Genomic DNA, 24811 nt, shown 5'->3' with positions numbered 1-24811 from the left:
ACAGCTTCCGCACCTCTCCGGCACTTAGTGAGGGAGCCTGCAGTCTGGATGGACTTGAAAAGGGAAGCCAGTGGGCACAGCTTCGGGGCATGCCGAAGATCAAGGTTCCCAGTCAAGTGACTGCTAAGGGACATACAAATCTGTCACTCTCAAGGAGCACGATGGAGTTAAATTTGGCCCAAAGTCCAGCATGGTAGGCAGGTGGGCTGTGGGACTTAGCAGAGGAGTTCATGCTTTCCACAAGCCCACATGTGTTCTCTCTAGTTTCTACGACGCCATGAAGGCAGGAGGCCAGAGAAACACCACATCCTGCTGCTCTGAAGAAAGCTGGCAGCCACTCTGTTTGGCTGGGGAGTACAACATGTACAGTGGCGGTGCCTGCTGGGCATGTGTAACTCAGGCTGGCACAGTGCTAAGGACAACCGTGGGCATCCTGGGGGGGAAGGAGGCTGTGGAGCCTCTCCTACACCACCATCTTAGAGGCAGCGCCGAGGAACACGGTGCATCTCCCTGGCTGCAGGCTGGGGCCGTTCTCTAGCTTTAGCCAGCAGGATCTCATCTGACTAAAGACAGCTCACCCGTGCCAAGGATGGAGTCTCTCTGCCGTGTTTCCCCCGGGGCTGGCTCTGTTTCCTGCCTCTCTTGTCTACTTGACGAGGAACAACAGGGGCTGAGAGTGAATCCAGAAACTCTGCCCTCGTGGGATTTATCAGAGTGAAACGGGAACTTGGGCCTTCAGTGTTTGGCTGCCAGCTCTCAGGGGTGCCCCAGTGATCCCCAGCAGTGACAGCAGAGCCGGTGTGAAGATGGCCTCCCTCCCTTCTCTTGGGCACAGTGTGGGCCCAGATGCCCCACTGGAATTCACAAGCTCCTTTCCTCACTATTTAAGGAACTCTCTCACAGAGCAGAGCAGCATGCATAAATTATCTGCCGAGGGCAAGCAGCCAGGGAGACCTGGCCGCGCTTCTCCTGTCACCAGGAAATTGGAATCCAGCTATGAGCTCGTCCTGAGACTGCAGCAGAGGCAGTTTTCTGGTGAGGTGAAGCCGTCTCCTGAGCCGAAGCACCTTTCTCAAAGGCTCTTACGAGGCTCATTCCCCGTCAAGTGGTAGAAGCATTTCTTCTGTAAATGCTCGTAGAGGTGACTGGGTTCCCCTTCCAGGGGCCTGGAGTGTCTCCCAGCTTGTTCAAGGTCAGGAAGTCCTGCCTCTGCCTCCTCTCTCTGAATAAGGCCATCCTCTCTGCTCTGACCTTGGCAAAACCATGGCCTGCACAGCACTGTCTGTTGTCTAATAAGTCAGAGACAGACCTTTAAACTCAAGGATTAATAACCATGAGGGGCACCTCAAAAAAACTGGGTAACCGAGTCATGGGAACCTAGGGCTTTCCTCTACAGCAGGGGCTCCCCATAAGAAGGTGGGCTTTGCTCTCCGCTCACCTTCCTCTAGGAGGTGTCCATATTCTTTCTAAGGATACCATCGATGGCCAAAGCCTATGTCCCCTTTTGAATGGTCAGGAGGAAAAGGCGGAGTCAGAGGAGAAGGACAAGGTCAACTTAGGTGGAGACAGCCAGGTACAATCTGTGACGCCTGACATTTTGAGGCAGGAGGCTGGAAGACTGTGAAGCAGATGACTGGCTGTGTGAATACTCGGTACTTTCAGGGGGCTGGGGAGACGATTCAGGAGTTAAGAGCACAGGCTGCTCTTCTAGAGGACCCACATTTGACTCCCAACACCTACACGGCAGCTCACAACGGTCTGTAAGTCCAGATCCAGAGGATCCGACGCCCTCGTCTGGTGCTCTGTGGCACCAGGCACTCATGTGGCACACAGATTTACATGCAGGTAAACACATCCGTGCACATAAAATAAGTTAAAAAGAAAAAAGCTGGGAGTTGAAGCCGATTTATCCAGAGTGTCATTTCCTACCCCCTTTCCTCTCCACCACTATGGAACTGTGAGAACTCCTGTAAACCCATTGATTAGAGCAATGTGCTAGTTTTACTCCTCAGAATGGCGGCGGGCGGCATGACTCAGGTCTAGAGAGAGGCATGTACTCCCTCCCCAGCTTTGGTAAAATGTCATCCAAGTGAAGACGATTCACCCCAGCTGAACTCCTGACAGACTATGTCTTCACTCTGGCGCCTCCCCAAAGCTGAGTGATTCCTAAGAGCAACCCCTGGGTGCGGCCCTAGGCTAACACCCTCCTTAGCAAGCTAGCGCCGTAAGACTCTTCCTTCCTGTCAGCTGTGCTTTCTGAAATCCCATCCTGTGCGCTCTGGCCATTGGGAACGTCCAGTTCTATTCTGAAACACCAAAGCTTCATTCACGTCTTCACGAACACTGCTCTCTATCTCTGCTTAGACACCTGCCCTTCCTCTGAGGCAAAGTGCGACAGGATGCTGAGAAAACTTATCGGCCACCTCTCTTCTGCGCAGTAAGAAGTATTCAGTCTCTTGGGCACATTAATAGGAACAGGATTTCTAGGCACCAGGTATGCATATTTTTAGTGTTAATAGGTACTTTTAAACACTCCAGAATTGATGGCAAAAATGTATAATTCTGCCAGGAATTTAAATGTATTTCAATTACTACACACTTCACCAAGATCTGGTATTATCATTGCATTTAGTTTTAGTCCTTCTGGTGGGCAATAGTGCTTCATCTTTATATTAATTTGTATTTCTCTAATGACCACGCCACTTCTGTCTCCAGGGTCTCCCTATCTAGCCAGGCTAGCTCAAATTCAGGATCCTTCTGCTGCGGCCCCGAGGGTTGGAATTACAGACCTGTACCACCATGCCTGACTTCAAGGGCACCTTTCCATGCCCACTGACCATGCAGATGACTCTGTGTGTGAAGTGCCTGCCCTTTGGACATATTGTGGACTTAATACTTTAAAGAAAACATAAGCATCACAGATATTACTAACCCACCTGGAACTTGTGGTTTTATTCTTTGATTGTTTTTATGATTAAACACTTTCCTTTATTTTTAAACACTTTTATTTATTTATTTATTTATTTTTTGGTTTTTCGAGACAGGGTTTCTCTGCGTAGCTTTGCGCCTTTCCTGGAGCTCACTTGGTAGCCCAGGCTGGCCTCGAACTCACAGAGATCCGCCTGCCTCTGCCTCCCGAGTGCTGGGATTAAAGGCGTGCGCCACCACCGCCCGGCCACTTTTATTTTTAATAAAGACATTTACATGTTTTTTTAAATGCTGCTGCTGTTGTGCTATTTTAAGAATGAATTGTGGGTGCAGCTGAGGTGACTCTTAGTGTTTGCTATGCAAGCATGAAGCCTAGGTCTGATCCCCAGAACCTCTAGTGAAAAGAGGAAACTGAGTCCTGAAAGTTGTCTTCCGACCCTCACCCCTGCCGTACCTGCAAAGCATGCGCAGGAACTTGCTTCTAAAACTCTTATCAAGGTCACTTTAAGTGCTTTATATGTATGTTAAAATATATCATGAAATAGTTACTTGGTTTTTTGTTTTGGTTTGATTTATTGAGACAGGGTTTTTCTGTGTAATCCTGGCTGTCCTGGAATGAGCTCTGTAGACCAGGCTGGGCTCAAAATCAGAGATCTGCCTGCCTCTGCCTCCTGAGCAATGGGATTAAAGGCGTGCGCCACCCTGTGCCTGGCCTTGTCATTTGGTTTTGATAGGAAAAAGTCCCAAGGATTCTGGTATTAAACTAAGACAGCAGCTACAGCTAATGGTAGAGAACAACTGTTCCATGTGAGAAACGTCTGCAAAGTGCCTCAGGAACCTGCTTTGGGTAACAACAGTTGGAACCACTGGGAAAATGGAGCAAGGGGGGTCTGGGGGACACCGAGGAGGGAGGGAGAGAGCTCCTAGGAGCGCCATCATCATCATCATCATCATCAATCATCAAAACACACACACACACACACACACACACACACACACACACACACACTGCTCACAAATGTCCAGTTATGTACATATGGAGAGCAACCAGTCTTTCAATTGTCCCTGGGGCATTCTTCACTCTCCCGCCAGCACCAGTATAAGGAACCCTGCTACTAGTGTCTTGAAGCCTGTCAGGGGAGATAGGGGTTGTGGGATCACAGTGAGTCCAGGAGTGGCATGTAAAACAGCACCTTGCCCTTCTAGGCTCAGAGTGCATTCCCACCCTTACCCCTGTGCTGTGTTTTCAGGGTCTAGTGTGGCGGGTCCACATTTCCAAAGAATGAGCCTCTGCCCCCTGACCCCTTGTCAGTCCGTGTGTGTGTGTGTGTGTGTGTGTGTGTGTGTGTGTGTGTGTGTGTGTGTGAATACATATTTACAAAAACAGCAGTTATTTCAACTGCTTTGTGTGTATATGCAACAATAAAACTTGATTATTAAACAATTGACACTATGGAGGTTCCATTCTTGTTTGTGTATTCTAATAAAAATTTACTTACAAAAATAGGTATCGGGCCATATTTGGCCTACGGCCTTTAGCTTGTTGACTTTGGCCAATTGCTTTTCCTATAGACTGTAAAATCAATGCTCTAATTTTATCAACCTCTCACCTAAGCATGAATTAGGATTACTGTCTGCCTGTCTCTTTTTCAGTTTGGTCATCTTCCTCTCACCCCTCCTTAAAGCCATGGCAACACCAGCCTGGGGTATTGGCTCTTGGCCATTGGTCATCTTCCTCTCACCCCTCCTTAAAGCCATGGCAACACCAGCCTGGGGTATTGGCTCTTGGCCATTGGTCATCTTCCTCTGACCCCTCCTTAAAGCCATGGCAACACCAGCCTGGAGCATTGGCTCTTGGCCATTTCATGGCTCATAGTGGCAAAGACAACAGGCAGTCAGCAAGGACAGGAAGGCGGCATGCCCTGCTGCCCACTCGCATGCCTCCAGCTCCTCATATGGGTGGGAGGAGGGCTGGTTCTGTTCAACTGGACCACCCAGTCTGCCTCGAGGAGGGAAGAGGCTAGTCTGATGGAGAAAGCGTCAACCATGGGGAGCTTTGTGTTGTTTTGTTGTTATTGTGGTGGGTTTTTTTCCCCCTGGACTTGAAAGCATTCATTCATGAATAACTGAATCTCTACCACCTTCCATAGATTAGAAATAGGCCATTAGAATTCAAAGGCAGCATTACTGGAAGACGGGGCCGTCTGACCACAGCGGAAAAGGAATACTAATGAAGTGACCCTCCAGACATCTCCCAAACCTCCACTGGCCTTGGCCGGGCTTATATCACGGCTTAGACAACAGCTGGTAAACTCCTGGCACCTTAAACTTGGGCAATCCACAGCGCCATTTGGACAAATGGCTACATGTTTTTGCCAGAAATGATACTGGAGAAAATGTCTCAAGACTGAGGTTGTCACCAACATATGCCAGGAGGAACAGAATAGTTGAATTTGATCCCCGTGGCATGGGTCAGCACTTCACAATCCTGAGTGCATCTGGGAGGCTTTAAAAAATATATCAAAAACTCTGTAGCAGCAGAAACAGCCTCTGGGGTGGGATGGGGGCAGCAGGCAGGGCGTATGAAGCTCCTTGGGTGACTTTAATGTCCAGCCAGAGCTGTGACTTCTTTGACTTTCTGATGGCTCATGCCTCAGCTTTTTCTTTTCTTTTTCAAGGTTCCATAGCCGTTTCTATGGCCACTGAAATGGCTGACTTGAGTGGCTATAAGTTTTCATGATGACACATGACTCTTTCTAGAACCGTAAGAACACTTTTTGCTCATCTACATGAAGTGTTTGCAACGTGACAGCTCCAAAAGTTGGCTCTGGAACACCGAGACCTAGAGCACTATGGGGAGGGGACCACGGTTTTCCTCTTTGTCTAGTCTCCAGCTATGGCAGTTCACTTAGCATGCGCTCCTCCATTTTTACACAAGTATTTTGACTAAGTTACAGTGAACTTGTCTTCTTAGTTCACCTGTCTGGGGAATAACATGGCAATGGGAATTTCACTGCCACATCTCCTTCTCCATAACCTTTTACCTTGTTCTTATCTACAAATCTGTTTTTACAACAAAACTTGCTTGTTTGCCTTGAACCTCATCAGTTCCAACCATTTCTACAGCTTTAGAAGTTTGCTCTTGTGAGCTCATCTATTCATTCACTTAAAACAGAGAGCTTCTGAATACATTTGTAACTTGAATGCCCGGAACACCAAGACTGCTTACATCAGAGGAGATCGACTGACTCTCACAGAACAAAGAATTCTCCCAGAGTTCTCACAGCCCAAGCTACACAAAAGCTCCAGGGGCCTTCCTCAGAGCACAGGTAGTCATGGCTATTGGAGAGACTGAAGAGTAAAGACAGATCTAATTTTCCTCATAAACCTACTGGGAGATAGTGTTGACTACTGAGCTTGGTCTAATGCCAGTGTCTCTACTTCACAGAATTGGGGTCGGTACCCCAAAATTTCCTGTGTTTATATGAAGTGCCCGAGGAGTGTTTCAGGAACTCCCATCCACCCTAAGGTACTCTCTCCTGGCCAGAAATTTAATATTTTCATTTCTGAAAATATTAAATAATAACAACTTGAAAACCTCATCCCTGAAGTGCTCATTATTTAAGAAGCAGGTGCAGAAACAGAAGGGCCTAGAGATGGAAGAACTTGATATTCTGTAGCTAGAGTTTTCCTGCCTTGCCCAGTCAGGACAAATCTCTGTCACTCGCCAGTCCCACAGCTGCTCAGACCCAACCAAGTAAACACAGAGACTTATATTGCTTACAAACTGTATGGCCGTGGCAGGCTTCTTGCTAACTGTTCTTATATCTTAAATTAACCCATTTCCATAAATCTATACCTTGCCACGTGGCTCGTGGCTTACCGGTATCTTCACATACTGCATGTCATGGCTGCGGCTGGTAGTGACTCCTTCCGCCTTCCTGTTCTTTCTTTTCTCCTCTCTGTTAGTCCCGCCTATACTTCCTGCCTAGCCACTGGCCAATCAGTGTTTTATTTATTGACCAATCAGAGTAATTTGATATACAGACCATCCCACAGCAATATTCAAAAAGGATGGTATATCAAAAAGTATATCTCACCAAGGGCAAGGTAAAATGCAAGCAGCTTTGTATGGCATAAATGATAAATGCATTTTCAGTGTCGCAATGATCTGACATTGGGTGAGTAGGCATTTGTCTGAAGACACATCAGCCATTTTTATCTCCTAGGGACAAAGGCTGGAGGACAAATCTGGGCCTGGGGTCTCTGAGTGAAATTGGGACAATCCTGGAGTCACAGATGGCCTTCAAGGGGGTGGGGCAGATCCCCATCCTACAGGCTTACTTCAGGAACACAGTGAGTTAGACTAGGATCCCAGAGCTGTTGACTGATTCTTAACTCTCCTGGCTTAGTAATCAGGTCCTTAGAACTTCTACAGGGCTGGGACCAACCTTGGTTCTACCTGGACCTGTCCTAACTGGAGTTAAATTTATCTTTCATTTTCCAGAGTGAAGACTGATTTCAGATCAGTTCAGATTCTGGAGCATCAATGCAAGTGCTCTTGATCTGCTCTCTCTCTCTCTCTCTCTCTCTCTCTCTCTCTCTCTCTCTCTCTCACCCACACCCACCCACACACACCCACACACACCAAAACCAACAACAACAAAAAGAAACACCACTCAAAGCTCCTCCTAATTACATTTTGTGTGTGTGTGTGTGTGTGTGTGTGTGTGTGTGTGTGTGTGTGTGTGTGTACATGTGCCACAGTGCATGTGTGGAGAACAGTGGACAACTTCTCTCTACTATGTGGGTCCCAAGGTCATCATGCTTGGTAGCAAGTGCCTTTATGTGCTGTCTTAGGAGTTTTATTGCTGTGAAGAGACACCATGACCACGGCAACTACGAAAACATTTAACTGGGGCTGGCTTACATTTTCAGAGGTTTGGTCCCTTATCATCTTGGTGGGAAATATGGCAGCATGCAGGCAGATGTGGTGCTGGAGAGGGAGCTGAGAGTTTTATATTTTGATCCCCAGGCAGCAGAAGTGAACTGGCTAGAGCTTCTCAGACCTTAAAGCCCACCCCACTAGTGACACACCTCCCCCAACAAAGCCACACCTCCCCCAACAAAGCCACACCTACCCCAACAAGGCCACACCTCCTGATAGTGCCATGCTCTATGGGCCAAGCATTCAAACACATGATTCTGTGGGGGCCATTCCAAACCACCACATCTGCTAAATCATCTTGCTAGCCCCCAAAAGCTACTTCTAAAGCTGAGTATTTAGGGCAAGGAATATAGCTCAGTGGTAGGACATTTGCCTAGTGAGCATGAAGCCATGTGTTCATTCTCTAGCACCACACGATAATAATGATAATGACATGGAGTTAATTAGAAATGTCAGTTTTTATTCGGTGGGTGGGTGGGGCATCTATGTGCTTGTTGTACCCACATGTGGAGGTCAAAGCAGGGCTCTGCCTCACTCTCTTTATCCTCCTCTGTGTTACCACCTTGTTATTGCAGGGCCTTGCAATAACCAGAAGCTTGCTTGCCCTTTGTGCTAGGTTGCCTGACCAGCAAGCTCTAGGAATCCACCCGTCTCTATCTGCCAATACTGTGGATACAGACATATGCAGCCATGCCTGGCTTTTTATGTGAATGCTGGGGATTCAAACTCATATCTTCATGTTTGCACAGCAAGTGCTCTGAGCCCCCAGCCATCTCCCCAGCCCCCCAAGCTATCCATTTTGCTTATAGTTGATTTCAGTTCAATTTGCAAATCTTATTACACTATTAACAAATCTGCAAATGTTAGCAAGAACTGCTTTAAAGGGGCCTTTTGAGGCTGAATTAATTTCCTCTAATACATTAAAAAGGCATTGGATGCATTTATATATTTAGTGGATTGACTTGTGTTTTCATTAGGGATGGATGCCTGGGATGGGACCCAGGGCCTTACCCATGCTAAGTAAGCAGTCTTTTACTGGACTTACCCACAGCAATTCTATCAACAAAACCTATAGTCAAATACTTAATTAATTAACTTGTAGGTTTAATCAACTAAATATTTAAACAAGTGACCATTATCTCCCAAATTGCTTCAATTTTACACATTTGCTAAAATTTAACTCAAATGCTTCAACTTAATTTTTTTTTTTTTGTGGTGGTATGAGGGTTTGGACCTAGGGGCTTGCACCATGATAAGCAAAGAGCCTATGGTAATTATAAGTGACATTTTAAAATCAGAATAACAAGTTCCTGATTTAAAGATTAAATTCTCTATGTGGTGGTCTGAATGAAAATGGCCCCCATAGACTCATAGGGAGTGGCATTATTGGAGGTGTGGCCTTGTTGGAGGAAGTGTGTCATTGGGGAGCTTTGAGGTTTCAGAAGCTCAAGCCAGACCCAGTGTCTCTCTCTCTTCCCGCTGCCTGCTGATCCAGATGTAGAACTCTCAGCTCCTTCGCCAGTACCATGTCTGCCTGCATGCTGCCATGTTCCCCACCCGACAATAACAGACTAAACCTCTGAAACTGTAAGCCAGCCCCAATTAAATGTTTTCCTTATTAAGAGTTCCCATGGTCATGGTGTCCCTTCACAGCAATAGACACCCTAACTAAGACACTCCAAAATTCACCAAATCGTTAAAGTACCAAACAACTTACTATAAAAATGCCAGTATTATGAGTTAATTTACCATCGTATTTTCAGTCTTAATTCTAAGGTTTTCTAAGACTAGGCAAGAGTTTTCACCAGGAGTACTGGTGTTCCATTCCAAGTAGTTTGGGGATGCTTTCTAGTTGACTGAGCCTGGGAAGTGTCCCAGCAAGGAGGGACAAGGATCCCTTTTACTGTTGTTGTAGCTGGGATTCCCCAACGTAAGGGGGTTGGCTCTATGGCCCATCTCCTTGCACTTACATCAGTATCTAATTCCACCCTCCTCAGACTGCAACCCTCATGGCCAATTCCCACCACTTCTTATCAGTTCTCCCAGCCTGTGGTTCTCCTCTGTTACTTACATACTTGACTAATTTTATACCTCTTGAAACTTCATTGCCTCTGCAGTCCTCTGGTAATGGGGTGCTCTTGGGCCAAAGGCCTGACTGCAAGGCAGCTAGGCAACTGAAGGGGAAGGTCAGAGGTCAGCAACAGTACTCACAAGTGGTTGCACTATTAGACCTTTGTGGTGGATGAATAAGGATGGCCCCATACACCCTATATTTAAATGCTTACTCACTAGGGAGTAGAATTCTTTGACAGAGTTAGAAGGATTAGGAGGTGTGGTCTTTCTAGAGGAAGTGTGTCACTGGGAGGCTTTGAGGTTTTCCAAAGCCCACACCTGGCCCAGGTTTTTCTCTGTCTCTGTCTCTACTGTCCTGTGGATCAGGATATAGCTCTGAGCTACTGCTCTAGCATCATACCTGCCGCCATGTTTCTCATCATGATGATACTGAACTAAGCTCTGAAAGTGTAAGCAGGCCGCCAATTCAATGCTTTCTTTTATAAGAGTTGCCTTGGTCATGGTGTCTCTTCACAGCAACAGAACAGAGACGGAGACCTCAAAGTATCTTTCAAGACAGGTAGGTTTCCTGTCTGGTTTCCATGTACCTACAGTATCATTCATGGTCCATCTTTTAAGGTAGGTAGGTTCCCTCTCTGGCTTCCATGAACCTACAGCAAGACTCATGAGCCACAAGCCTCCAGTCTCTATATCCTCCTGAAGTCCTGGTTCTACATGTTCATGGCATACAATCCTGTTCCTGCCACCATGGGACTGTGCCAAGGGTGGACATCTGGTAGAAGAGAAAGCAATTAGCAGGCTAGCTTTCTGGATTCTCCCATCCCACCAGACACAGAGGAAGACAGTCACACCAAAATTTCAGTGGGAGTCTGAGGTTGTATCCAAAAGAAAAACTGTTCTGATTTGACCCCATTTTCTCATGTGCAAGATTAGAGCCCATCTTTTAAGAACACTGGGAGGCTGTAAAACTGACTTCAATAGTGATCAAGCCCTGGAAACTTTCTCTTTGTCCTTATTAATATATCCTCAATCGTTTGTATCTTCCTCTTTGTGCGTGTGCGTGTATGTGTGTGTGTGTGTGTGTGTGTGTGTGTGTGTGTGTGTGTGTAGGGCGTATTTTACCTTACAGCTCATAGCAAATCCTGAAGATAAGTCAGGGCAGGAATCAGGAGGCAAAAACTGAAGCAGAGGCCATGGAAGAATGCTGCTTCCTGGCTTGCTCTGCTTTCTTATACACCCCAGGACCACCTGCCCAGTTGCAGCACCACCCAGAGTGGGCTGGGCTCTTCCAAATCAATCATTAATTAAGAAAATGTCCTACTTTGATGGGGGCCTTTTGTCAAGTGAGGTTCCCTCTTTTTAGGAGATTCCAGCTTCTGTCAAGTTGACACAAAGCTACCCAGTGCAGAAGGGATTCAGGACAAACCAGAACCAGAGCTATGTTTAAATCAAGGTCGATTGGACTCTCTTGATGTGCTCACACAAGCATCCATCTACTTGTGCTCCTCACAGTTCTTGATCTACAAGGCTGGACTCAACAGCAATGAAGCCAGAATCTGTTTTTAGTCACTTTGATAGCTGTTAGGATACTTAGAGTCACACTATGATGTCCCTCCCAGATGGCTGCTAGAGAGGAAGAGAGAGAAGACATTTAATCATCATTTGTCTTTTTAGGTTAAAAACAATAGTGGGCCTAGCTCTCTTGGTGGCAGTGTGGAAAATAAGCTCAGGTCTGAAATATTGTATCTAGGCAGCATTTCTCTTATCAAGAAGAAAAATCATTAGTAAGACATAGCTGTCTAAATGGCATCTTATACAGACTGTTGTCTATTATCTGGTGAGTGCAATCCACTGGATTATTAAAAAACCACATTAATCATTTAAGTCTTTTGTTATATTTTCTTGCTGGATGTTTAAGACCATGTACATGGCCATTAACTAACTTTGTTCTGCTTGTTTACGAGAGATAAGGTCTATGTCCCCTGGCTGTCCTGGAACTCTCTATGTAGAGCAGGCTGGCATTGAACTCAATGAAATCCACCCACCTCTGTCTCCAGAGTGCTGGGATGGATCAAAGGCGTGAGCCACCACCGCTTCTGGATGGCCACCATGTTTTACTGCTAAGGCCAGTTTAGGATCAGGTCCTCAGTGTCACTTGGGTTTGGGAGGGACCATTGGCTCCTCTGGACTCCCCTTTGCTAGCTGTTCCCTTCACGTGAAGATAAGTCAAGGGCCTTGCTTGACCATGGTTTCACCAGAAAGCACTGAGGAAGCATTCCTCTGTGTTGACCCTCTTCTTGTAGACCTGACACTGTTAGACTCACCAGCTGGAGTCTCCACGGCTCTCCTGAACAAGAGAATAGGTGCAGTGCCACAGATACAGAACATTTGAGATGGGCGACAGTCCCCTGGGACCTCACCGAGTCCCTCCTTTTTAATTCCTGTGACCGTCAGCACAGCCTCCAGTTGTGCAACACACAGGAGACCACTTAGTCCAGTCTGATACTTGTCACTCTGTGCAATAGTCGGAGAAGCTGGGGCCAAACAAACATCTTCAACTGAACTGGATTAAGTGCGGATGTTTTTGTTTTAACAAGAACCAGTCATCAGTGTCAACTGGATTAAGTGCGGATGTTTTTGTTTTAACAAGAACCAATCACCAGTGGCTCCACTGATTTAAGCAGAGGTTTAACCTCAGTGTATTAGACTTTGACTTTAGAAATTTGAATATCATCTCCATCATCTCCAAGTCTCATTCTTTACACACTTTAACTTACCCAGACCTCTGTAACTTGCCTGTGTTTTCTCTATGTACAAACCCATCTTTACTAAAGTCATTTACTGTTTTTCCCCTCTTAATACCACAAGGCACAGTGACATTAACAAACACATTTACCATCTGCTGTGATTTTTTCCCCCCACTGGGGAGTACAGGAGACTAGGCATTGTCTCTACCCTCCTCATGAAGTCCCCATGACAAACCAGAGTTTGATTTCACCCTGGGGAGCCAACAAGCTTACTGGGCTCACTTCTGGAACATGGGTGAGGAGTTACTGCAGACGCCTGAGGGGCTCCAAAGCAGCTGCACCCGAAAGTCTTTACCCAGCATAATGACAGCTTCCTCACAGGCATGGTGGAGTCCCCACTCCCTAGCCTAGATACTCTAGCTGGTCCCCAAACTACTAGGCCATGTGTAACTAGGGCAGATTACAACTGGCTAGGAAGAGAGGCTGGATGCTGAGGAGGGATAATGACCCTGCCCAGACTTTCATTTGATGAAGGAGCATCCACAGTCAAAAGGTCCAGTGGTGGTGATCTTCTGCATGCAGGAGTCAGAAGATGGCGGTTTGGCACAGAACAGTGGTTCTCAACCTTCCTGATGCTGTGACTCTTTAATACAGTCCCTCATGTTGTAGTGACCCCCAACCATAAAATTATTTTGTTGCTACTTCATAACTGTAATTTTGCTACTGTTATGAGTCATAATGTAAATATCTGATATGCAGGTTATCTGATATGCTACCCACAAAAGGTTGTGACCCACGGGTTGAGAACCACTGGCTTTGAGGATAGTGCTGTGCAACGCTAGCTTAATGAAAGAAAGCCGAGCCAAAACCAAACACATAGGATAATGTAATAAATTAATATTATGTATACACATGCTTATTAGTCCACGAGGCTGTGTAAGTTCCCAGGGAAACCTTATGGTCTTTATAAATTTATGTAGCATGTAGACTCTTTCACCATAACTGTGGTTTGGATTCTGAAGTGAGTGTAAGTAGCAGATATATAACAAAAATGGTTAAAGTGATATTTTAACATCCAGCAGAACTCAACCAAGAAAGCCCAGTGAAAACTGTGGTGCGGAGCTACTATAGTAACATTTGTTTTAGGAAGAGGGTCCTCTCTTCCCTCCCCAGGAGTGAGTATCCCATTAGTTGTTTCTACTGTAGACATTTTCATACCCTGAGACTAAGGACGATGGCCTCTGTTGGAAATACTCTCTCCCTTAGGTGTTCTCGGGGCACACTGCCTTCATTCTTGGTCTGTTTGATTATCTTCTCTTATCTCTATCTCTGTCTCTAGCCCCAGGAGATCTGATGCCCTTTCCTGGCATCCATGGGTACTCACACATGGGGTTCACAGACATGCATGCAGGTAAAGCACCCAAACACACAAAATAAGAATAAATAAATTATTTTTTTAATTAAAGAAGAACACTTGGTTTTGAAGGGTCATCTCTGGTATCTTTAAATACTGTAAGGTCATTGTTGAATGGCAGACAGCACACATGGCTTCTTACGAGGACCAGGCCAACAGGAATATTTGCTTTCACTGATGTCTAGCTGAGACCTTCCCTGGCTAGATTTGGATGACTAGGTTAGAAGCCTATGCCCATAGTCATTTTTTAATGTGTCTGCATGCAAAACTTAGAAGTTCCTTTCCTCTTATAAAGAGATCAGATTGTAGGACAATATAATACATTGCTATTTTCCCATAGAGGCCACCTTTTACCCTGCAGTGGCCAGGCCAGGCCAGTGTGTATATTTTAACCCCAGCCATCCCTCCTTTCTCTAGATAGTTCTCTAGAAAGATGGAGCTCAGCGCTGAGTTTTGTCTATGAAAACTAAGTGCACTCCTCCTTTGGCTATCAAGAACAAACACCTACCACACACTATGAAGAAGGGAGAATTCATTTATCTGAGATTAAACTACACCTGTGGTGAGCACTGTGTTTTGAATGTGAAATGTCCCCGATAGGCTCATGTGTTGGAACACTAGGTCCTCAGATGATGCCACTGTTGGTGAAGCTTACAAAATGTTTAGGAGGTAAGGCCTCTTTGGATGAAGTGGGTCACTGGCGGTGGGTTTTGAGGTTTGATAGCCCCACTTCCCTTTCTGTCCATTCTCTGCTTCCTGTCTGCAACGGTGATGTCACCAGCTGCTTCTGGCTTTTGTCACCCCACCATGGTGGACTGTCTCCCCTTGAACTATAAGGATAAACCTTTTCTCAGAGACAAGTCATTCTTGCCCACCATTTTGTCACAGCCATGGCAAAGGCAGCTAATATACCGAGGAGATACCTATAGGTGCGAGACCACAGCTCCAGGATATATGGAGCTGCAACTCTGAGACCTTGTCTCTTCTCTGCAAGTGAGAGCCATTCCCTCCACTCAAAGTGGGACAGTTTTCCCTCCCTAGTAGAAAATGCAGCTTCTGTCTGATGCCAAGTTTTGCATGTGGGATTTTCAGCCCACGTGGTAGGTATATCAGCTCTAGCCAAGAAGGCTGGACTGGGTTAGCCCAACACAGTGTATTAGCTACAGCCAGGGAAGCCAGACTGGGTCAGACCAACACTATATATCAGCTATACCCAAGGAGGATGGATTGGGTCAACCCAACACAGTACACCAGCTACAGCCAGCAAAGTCAGACTGGGTCAGATCAACACGGTACACCAGCTATAGCCAGCAAAGTCAGGCTGGGTCAGCCCAACACAGTACACCAGCTCCAGCTGTGGATGGGTAGAGTGGCTTTCAACCAAGGCCTGCTGGGGAGGGGATATCTCAGCAAAATATAGAGCTGCCCAGCCCCTGCCACAGAAGGGGCAGCTTCACCCTTTTCCTCAACCTCCACTAAGTGCTTCAGTAGAAGCAGTTTCTCATAAACCGCTAAATTCTATTTCAGTTACATGCATGCCAGCCCTGCAGGAAAGGAGAACGCTGAAAACCATCTTGTTGACATGGAATTTATATAACAGGAAACCCGTGCAACCTCATGCTTTAGAAAGTGACAGGAAATGAGCGGCAGCACACCATGACTCAGGTGCAGCCCGCCTTCCCGTCCCAGGTACCTTCTTTGCTTTCCAGGGTGTTATTCTCCTTTGGAGCAGTCTAAGCAGTCACAGATCCACTCAATTCCCACAACGAAGATTTCAGCTAAGCAACACGCTAGGTTCAGACAAAAACGACCTACATTTCGGAACGTTCCAAAGACTGTATTTTGTATCACATACACTATGCAAAGGCAGAAAAATGTATTTGAAAAATGAATATCATTTCATCCCAAAGGATGTTTACACATGTTCCGAAGTTTTTGGCATAGCTTACCAGGAAATCTTAGCATACACAAGGACAGTTCTTGCTTGACTGAAGTTAACTGAAAACTTTTAGACTCTGATGGATTAATAAACATTGCTTTTATGAATAGAATCAACTTCATAATTGAAGTTTTAGAAGATAGGTGGATTTTTTCCCCCAGCATCTCCCCTCCTAACATATTCTATAGTTTTTATTGTATTTCTTTTTTGTTATCTGATTCCCCTGCTAGAAGACAATTTCACTAAGGAAGGGACTTCTGGTTGGCTGCATTCAGAGATCACAGTGCCTGGCATGGAGAAGACAGCCTATGAATTGTCTGAATGACCAACTGGTTAAAGTTACGCACGATATAATTTCCTCATGACCTACAGATTCTAGGAGAGTGTGATTCGAGCAATGCCTTGAGGGTTAGTCACAGTAGCGGGTGCTGTGTCTGGGTTAGTACTCTAGGACTGAGTGTCTGGTCAATATCCAGGTTGAACAAAAATGACTAAAGCAGCCACTGTGCATGTGATTGCCATCTCTCAGTGAAGACATTCTCAGGACTCTGCCTCGAAGCTCATTTTGACAGACAGCAACTCTTTGTGGCAGGATGCCTGCTTTTTAAATCTTAGAAATATTTATTCTTATTTTATGTGTGTGTGTTTGTACATGGATAGGTGCACAAGCGTGGGGATGCTCTAAGAGGTCAGAAGGTGTTGGACTCACAGGAGCTGGACTTACAAGTAGTTGTGAACCACCCAATGTGGATGCTATGAACCAAACTGGGGTCCTTCATAAGAGTGGCAAGGGGGAGCTGGATTGTGGTGGCGCACGCCTTTAATCTCAGCACTTGGGAGGCAGAGGCAGGTGGATCTATGTGAGTTTGAGGCCAGCCTGATCTACAAAGCAAGTTCCAGGAAAGGCGCAAAGCTACACAGAGAAACCCTGTCTTGAAAAAAAAAAAAAAGAGGCAAGGGTTCCTAACCACTGAGCCATGTCAACATGACTCTCTACTTCAGATCCTCATGGATCTAGCTAGCGGCTATTACTCTTTGTGCTAAGTATGTGTCTTTATCAGGCATCTTAAGTCTTTTTTAAAAAATGTGATATCTGCTCATGAGTACACAAAAAGGAAGACACCATTGCCAGTCTGAACCTCGTATTGATTAGATACCTCTCCTTCTTGAGTAATGTAGAGTTCAGGGAGGAGCTGGGTTGTTTATAGAAAAAACAAAAATCAAATATTTTTTTTCTCTGCTGGAAGAGTTACAAAGAGAGGAAGAGGCTCCTAGACACAGAGTTTGGACAAAGTGGAGGGGAGAAGGGAAATGCGATCTCAATCTGAACAAGGCAACTGAGAAACTACGCAATCGAGATTTTCCACAGTGTAGAACTACATCCATGGCACAAGCATTTTGTCTTAAAAAGTATATCTGAAAAGAGCTTTAGGGAACTGTAATGGCTAATTTTGACTGTCACCTTGGCTGGATTAAGACTGCCTGGAGGGGGCTGGAGAGATGGTTCAGAGGTTAAGAGCACTGACTGTTGGTGTGTCTTCCAGAGGTCCTGAGTTCAATTCCCTGCAACCACATGGTGGCTCACAACCATCTGTAATGAGATCTGGTGCCCTCTTCTGGCCTGCAGTCATACATGCTGTATATACATAATAAATAAATAAATCTTTTAAAAAAAAAAAAAAGACATGCCTGGAGATGCCTGTGGAGGTGTCTGTGAGAACATTTGCAGAGAGGCTTGACTGAGGAGGGAAGACTCTAACAGTGGTGGCACCATTGTCTGTGATGGGGTCCTATGCTGAATAAAAAGAGAACAAGGAGAAAGCCGCCTGAGCACCTGCACGCGCTCCTCGGTGCTTCCTGATCTGCTGAGATGTGAGCTCTGCTGAGATGTGAGCGGAAAGCCGCGTGCTCCTGAGGCCACAGCTTCAAGTTTCCTGCCGTCATGCACTCCCGACACAGTGAGTCCAAACAAGCCCTCCCTCAGGTTCTGTCTGTCACAGCAGTGAGAAAAGTAACTAGCGTAGGAACAGTTGGTGCCAATAAACAAACAAACAAATAAATAAATAAAAGGTATTTTCTTCAGTGCCTTTCCTCTTGGGGCCCTGATATCTTATTTTTTTTTTTTTTTGAAGATAGAACTATACATTTTTACTTTGGAAAGTAACTTAAAGAGATGGACAGGTGTGCACCTCAGTTTACAGCAGGAGGCTGTTCTCTGCACCAGAACAGGTCAACAGTGACCATTCTCCAAAACTGGGAGGTGGTGTTTACTGCCTCTGCCTGAGGTATTGAACATGCCGCCACTAAACTGGCTTATAGAGAAGTTTTGCATTTCTTAGTCCCAAGGTAAGAATCACTTTTCTTTCTCTTCCATCAATTCCTCATCTTCAAAAGCCTGCACCTAGACAGACTTTATAATCACTGAAATGTGTAGATGACCTTTGACACCTTTCAGTGTTTCCTTGGAGGCGGAGTCCAGGCCAAGCCTTCTACGCTGTTCTTTCATTTACGTTACTAGAAGGATCAAGAGAGGACAATTCATGGCTCTGGAGAGGAAGTGATCTCTTCAGCAGCCATCACATACATTTGGGTCTTTTAGTACAAATATAGTCCTTCGCATTTTGTTAACTTTTACTGGTGCAACTGCCATACTTTGCATAAAAAAACTTGCAGTCTTCAGATGCAGAATTGTTTTTCCACACATTTCAAGAGCAAAGGCTAATGTTTAGTTTATTCAATAATAAAGCAAGGTGCCCTGGATGCAGTTTGGATCCAGTCATCTGAACTGTATCACTTTACCTCATCATGGGGGGGGTGGAAAGTTCTGGTGCTTAAAGCCACAGTCAACCCAAATGGTGAAACTTTACCTGTGATCCCAGCAGGCACAATTATTCCCCCAGAGTCACTGAATCCCCAGGGGCTACTGGTTCTTTCTCTTCAGGTAGTCAGTCAGACATGAAAAGGGATCATAGAGGCTGAGGCCTTACTGGTGATGAGGCCAGAGGCCAGTGTTGGGGCATGGTAGGAAGTGTTCTACCCCTGAGCTACGTCTCCAACCCAAAGCAGTGCAGGAAAACAAAGCCCTCTTCCTGTGGGACTGAATGACCTATGGGCTCAGGAGGCCTGGCTTGGAAAGCAGTGGTCGGGTAAAGCCAGGGGTAGGGCATTCTTTAACTTCCATGTTTAATTTTGAGTTTTGGACTGTCATCGCTTGTCTCTGATGAGTGTGGGACACACCATGCTGGGGGTACAGGAGAAAGGAGGCTTGAGAGGCAGCAGTCTGGAAAGATTGGACCCAACATAGGCTCCCTAAAAAAAAAAGCACTCAGGTGGTGGTGGGGGGCTACTTCAAATGTTGACAAGGGCCCGTGGCAGCAAGTGTGGAAAGTGGAGGGTGGGGGCAGCAGAGAGAAATTCGAAATCTCCTCTACAGACTCGGTACCATTTTCAAACCCTTGGGCTTCTCACGTAGAAATGGAGAATACACTGGGGAACCTCCCCGGGGTGAAAGATCGGATTTAGGGCTCTTTATCAGGAAGTCCCCTGGGTGAGAAGTTTGTGTGCTTCCACACCCAGAGAGCTGTGAGTGTTAGGAGCGCTCAACCCGGGGTGACACCTGGAAGAACTGCGCATGTGTCTACAGAGGCCAGCACTGTTGCATGGAGGCCAAAAGAACCAGAGGCAGACCTCTTTGAACCTCTGCTCCTGCTTGGAAGAGTATGGGATGCCCCATCCCGGTCTAGGATGGACAAGGCCATCGCGCTCTTCTTTGCCCTAACTACATGGCTTTCTGGCACAACAGACCCGCAGACAGACAGACAGACAGATGTCAGACGACCTCTGTACCTGCAGAAGGATCTTGTTGCCATCGTGGTCCTCAGTCTGCCAGCGCCCCTCACTGATGGGGCTGCAGGGGTTGGGAAGGAGGGGTACCAGCTGCCCGATGTCCTTCACTCGGAACTCCAGCACGGAGGAGTCGGTGGGCACTGGGCTCTGGTCGCAGGGCAGTCTTTTCAGGGAGAACTGGATGTCTATATCCGGATTGGAGAAGATGGGGAAGATGCAGAAGTCCGCTTTCCGCTGGCTGGGGCTCCGGCGCAGGATCAGCTCATAGAAGCGGAGGCTGTCGGCATAGCTGTCATGGCGACAGTAGATGGTGAAGCGCACGATTTCTTTGCCATAGTGCACGGGCCGGATGGCCCACAGCGGGGTCCCAGGAGCCAGAGTGAAGAAGTCCTGGCTACAGGGCAGGTAGGGTAGGAAGCGGCCATGCACGCGCTCTGTGTGGTGGTGGCGCCAGGGCGGCCGCTGCAGCACCTGGTGCACCTGCAGGATCTGCTCCTCTCCATACTCCTCCTGCAGGAACAGCACCACAGCCACTGCCGGCTGCGCACCCTTGGGGGACTTCCGCCTTCGCCTGCCTGTGCGCCGCTCCGACACTCGGAAGAGTGGGAGGTCAGGGTGAACCCACGCCAAAACCTTGTCGATGGCCTCCTGCAGTGGCTGAGATGCCCCTGGGTCTGCGATGATGTGGATGCTCACCAGGAAAGGGTCCTGTGCCTCCTCCACAGAAAGCTCACCTGAGGCACACAGGAATGAATGAATGGATGGGTGGATGGATGGATGGGCGGACAGATGGATGGGTGGGTAGATTGATGACTAGGTGGGCCAATGGTTGAGTGGATATCTGGATGGGTGGGTGGATGGATAAAAGGGTACATGAGTGGATGGATGTGTGGATGTGAGTGGACAGATAGCTGAGTGAATGATGTGATTATTATTCCATTAAGAGAAACAGTAATGATATATATTGCCTTCACAGGAAGAGAAGCCAAATTCTAACTGAATGGAATCCATGATCTTAGATTTTGTGATCCCAAGTTCTAGAGAGGAAAAGGGGGCTATTGCTTTATGTTGGACCACATTAGAAAAACCTTGGTTCTGTCCAGCAGGTTTCATAGTTTCTTCTAGCTAGGAGAAGCCAAGTCTCTTGACTCAGAAAGTCCTAGTGGGCTCATGAGCCCCTTCACACACGTGCCTGTTGTTGCAGGGCTTTAATAATGTTGGATCAAATCTCGTCTGGACTCTTCATCTCAACTGTTACCCATCTTGGGAACAGTTGAGTTTATTGTTACCCTTTTCTTATTCACTCTCACATTATCTGAGCAGCTAATATCTGGCAGGGCGTCAGTAGGGAGCAAGGAGGACACTAGGAGTCTGTTTAGGAAGACTCTGAATGAACAATGCTCTCTTATGTCTACAACCTGTGTCGCCTCAGGTGGTGGCTTTTTAAATCACCATACCCATGGGTGAGAGTTTAATGACTAAGGTGGGAAATGCAGATATAAAAATGTAAATTCAATGTGATATGTGTCTCTAATGAACAAAAGAGAATAGCATCTTGGGATGGGGGTCAACAAGAAGTTAGGACTACCTATAGAAAATGTAACCACTGGGATCTTCCTGAAGTTCTTTTTAAAGTTTCTTTATATTTGGGTGGGAGGACAGACAGCAGGCTGGAGCAGGTTCTCGCTTTCTGCCATGTGGGTCTCAAGGACTCAAACTCAGCTCATCAGCCTGGGCAGCCATCACCTTCACCCACTTAGCCAACCCTTGCTACCCTTCCCAAACTTCTAACAAAGAACAGATGGCACGGACCTTCAACAAGACCATACAACTAGACACACACACGTTTCTTTGGTTGGATGTCAGGTGAAAGAGCCAGCTATACGCAACCGAACTGCCTCATTTCTTTAGATACCAGACCCCTGCTTGGAGAACCAAGCATCACTCTCAACAAGGCTTCAACAGAATATGCTACAGCTTGTAAGTAGGCACTTGTGGGTTTCCTAAAATGTCACAATGCCCTACCCACAAGTGCTTCCTAAAACACCCACAATCTTTTGTTTTGCTTATTTCTTTGGTCTGTTTTGTTTATCCCTGTAACGGACTTTGAAGGGCGTTGTCCCATGTGCTTGGCACTGAGTAGGGCAGGGAGCCCCCAGTGTGGCATGGGGCGTTCAGTCTAGTCTGCAGCTGAGGCGTCTAGCACAAGGCTCACTCACTGGGAAGAACCTGGGACTGTGCTGTCGGAGATACAGGGAGGAGCATCCAGAGCTGAGCACAACACCTTAGGGGTGTGGTTAGGAGCCAGGTAAAGTGGTGAGGCAGGTATGCTCAGGCAAAGCTACTTTTCTCTACCCAGAATTTTACAAATCTTGAGTGGGTCAGTCACCCTTCCTGTGCTCCCAGGCAGATACCTCTGTGGTGGTTTGAATGAGAATGGCCCCATAGGCTGATAAATTCGAATGTTTGGTTCCCAGTTAGTGGAACTATTTGGAAAGGATTAGGAGGTGTGGCCTTGGGAAGAGGTGTGTCACTGGGGGTGGGTTTGAGGTTTCAAAAGCTTAAGCCCATTCCCAGTTTGTTCATATTCTCTCCCCGCCTCCCTGTCCCTCTTCTCATCCCCCTTCCTTGTGCTTCCAATCAGATGCAGGCTCTCAGCTACTGCTCCAGTGCCATGCCTGCCTGCTGGCTTCCTACCTATGATGATCATGATGATGATGAACCATCCACAATTAAATGCTTTCTTTTTTAAGTTGCCTTGGTTATGGTGTTTTGGCAACAGGAAAGTAAGAAAGATGGCCTCCAACTGCAAAGCTGAGTGTTTAACCTGGCAATACTTTGCCTTGGGGGGTTTGCTGGCCATAGTGGTGTGTGCCCACTTAAAAACCTTACCTGAGAAAGATGCTTGGCCTTCAAAATGTTCTGTGTGCCTAAACCTAAATGTGAAGGACCCTAGATGAATGTGCCATGTGTGGCTTTACCTAAATGTGATTGGTCTTAGGTGAATCCAGATATCTTTCGACCAAGTGTGAGAGGGATGGAGTGTGGTAGGCAGGTTGATCTGGAATCCAGACCTGTCCTCACAATGTCACCAGTTGTGAGGCACACAGTGAGCAGTGGCCCATGATGTCCAAGCAGGGCAGTGGACTTTTAGCAGCCACAATCCAAACCAGTCACAGGACGGCAAGATGTTGTCTAGGAGAAAATACTCCACTGAGCCTGGGAGGGGAATGGGGCAGGAAGGACCACCCTAGCTAAGCCCAGGCTAGATCAGACAGAGACAGATGGCAAGCGAGATCTGGTTCAGTCAGGGCTAGATTGTTGACCCAAGACACATGGGAAATAACAAATGAATGAGGAGACAGGAGTCGATCATTAAGTAGCAGTACTGAAGATGCAGGTGGAATTGGGGAGAGCAAAAAGGGAGGTGTATTGTCACAGGTTACTTTGGTGGCACAAGGGGTGGCCTTGGAGGGCCACAGGGCAGTACATTCAAAGCAAGAGGGTGGAGCGTGCTGATGTTTCTGTGATGTTTAACTGAGAGGCCAACAGAAGAGAAGGGCGGGTTCAAGGGGAAGACCAAGCGGCCCACCGCCGAGCCACCTGGCCGGGCACCGTAGTTACTTCCAGGAGGCTGACTCTTGGTTATAGGGCTTTGATGCTGCTGAAGTGGTGGCCAAATCTAAGGGCGGACCTGCTACTTGTAGACAACATCTTGCACTTGTGTGTGTTTCCATTCAGATTGGAATTATGAAAATCCATCACACTGGCTCAGAGAACAGTCAGGGGGTTATTCTGGCCAGCTCGGGGCTCCCCCTTTCTGCCTAACTGGCCTCTTCCATTTCATTTCACACCAGCAGCAGTGCCGCTGAAGCGGTAGTGAAGGTGTGACCAATGCCTTTCCCCCAGCTCCTCGAAAGACTCCACAGCTACCAAATGTACACTGCTCTCTCCCAGGCCACCTCGAACTCTTCAGTCCAAAGACGCCTGACTCTGCTAAACACCAGTCAATTCTCAACACAAATGGGAAAGGACAGAAAGGTTTTGAACAAGACAATGATGAAGAGGTTGGGTCAAGGAATTACAGTTTCTGTCACGGAAAAAGGAGTAGATGGAGCAGAAGTTGGGAAAAGAAGCTTGGGAAAGAAAGTTGGGAGAAGTGAGGTGGCCCTTTTAAGATGCAGAACCCCCCTCACAGGGTGGACACATAGCCAGAGGCCCGGAGTGAACCAACAGGAGTTCTTTTGTAAAAGACCTGGGCACGGTGAGCTCATTTAGTCCCGGTACAGCCCTTGAAGTGGCTGAGATCATTACCTCCATTTTAGAGAGCAGAAAACCAAGGCACAGAAGCCAGTTACCCACCAAGAGCGGCAGAGGCAGAACCCTCTCTCCAGCACACAGGCCTGTGAGCCCCTGCACCCCATCCCTGCTGCACCTGCTTCCCAGGGGGAGGCTCAGCGGCCATTCTTATCCCCACCCCCTTCTGGCTATGCCGCTCCACCTTTCCCAATCCCTCTCAGAGGCTCCTTCCCAGCCACCAGCTCAGTGTCTCAGATATTCATTTGCATTTCTTTCCTCTGGCCCTGGGTCTCCTCCGGAGGACAAGCATTCACAGAAGCCACCTCTCTCTTGGCTCCTGCTAAAGTCTTTACATCTCAGCCACCGCCCCCTGCCCGGAGGGCAGCACAGGCCAGAGCCACAGGGGGTGGTACCCAGGACATAAAAACAGAACAGAGATTTCAAGAAAGCGCACAGGTGGGCAGGAGAGGCTGGGCATGAAGAAGCCCAGGGGAGCAGGAGCTAAATTTCCCAAAGACTCTAGAGTTGTCCAAGCCCTCGGCCTTATAGGCCACCTCCTGCAGCCACATAAAGGTTTCCCAGAGAGCAGGCACAAAGGCTGAAGCCTGCCTGGATGG

General features: G+C 47.1%; 1 protein-coding gene across 1 annotated transcript in view; it reads right to left on the bottom strand.

Annotated features, from left to right (window-relative positions):
• Positions 1-24811, bottom strand: part of Fam124a (family with sequence similarity 124 member A) — a 53279-nt gene that overhangs the window by 5243 nt on the left and 23225 nt on the right. Inside the window, exon 3 of the mRNA XM_006984286.4 lies at positions 19896-20629. Within this exon, the coding sequence (XP_006984348.3) occupies positions 19896-20629 (734 nt within the window). The remainder of the gene's footprint in view (positions 1-19895; positions 20630-24811) is intronic.

This window comes from Peromyscus maniculatus, chromosome 9 (genome assembly GCF_049852395.1).
Source record: "Peromyscus maniculatus bairdii isolate BWxNUB_F1_BW_parent chromosome 9, HU_Pman_BW_mat_3.1, whole genome shotgun sequence".
In the NCBI taxonomy this organism is placed as follows: domain Eukaryota; kingdom Metazoa; phylum Chordata; class Mammalia; order Rodentia; family Cricetidae; genus Peromyscus; species Peromyscus maniculatus.
The sequence above is the reverse complement of the archived record's forward strand: the minus strand, read 5'-3'. Positions and strand labels throughout refer to the sequence as shown.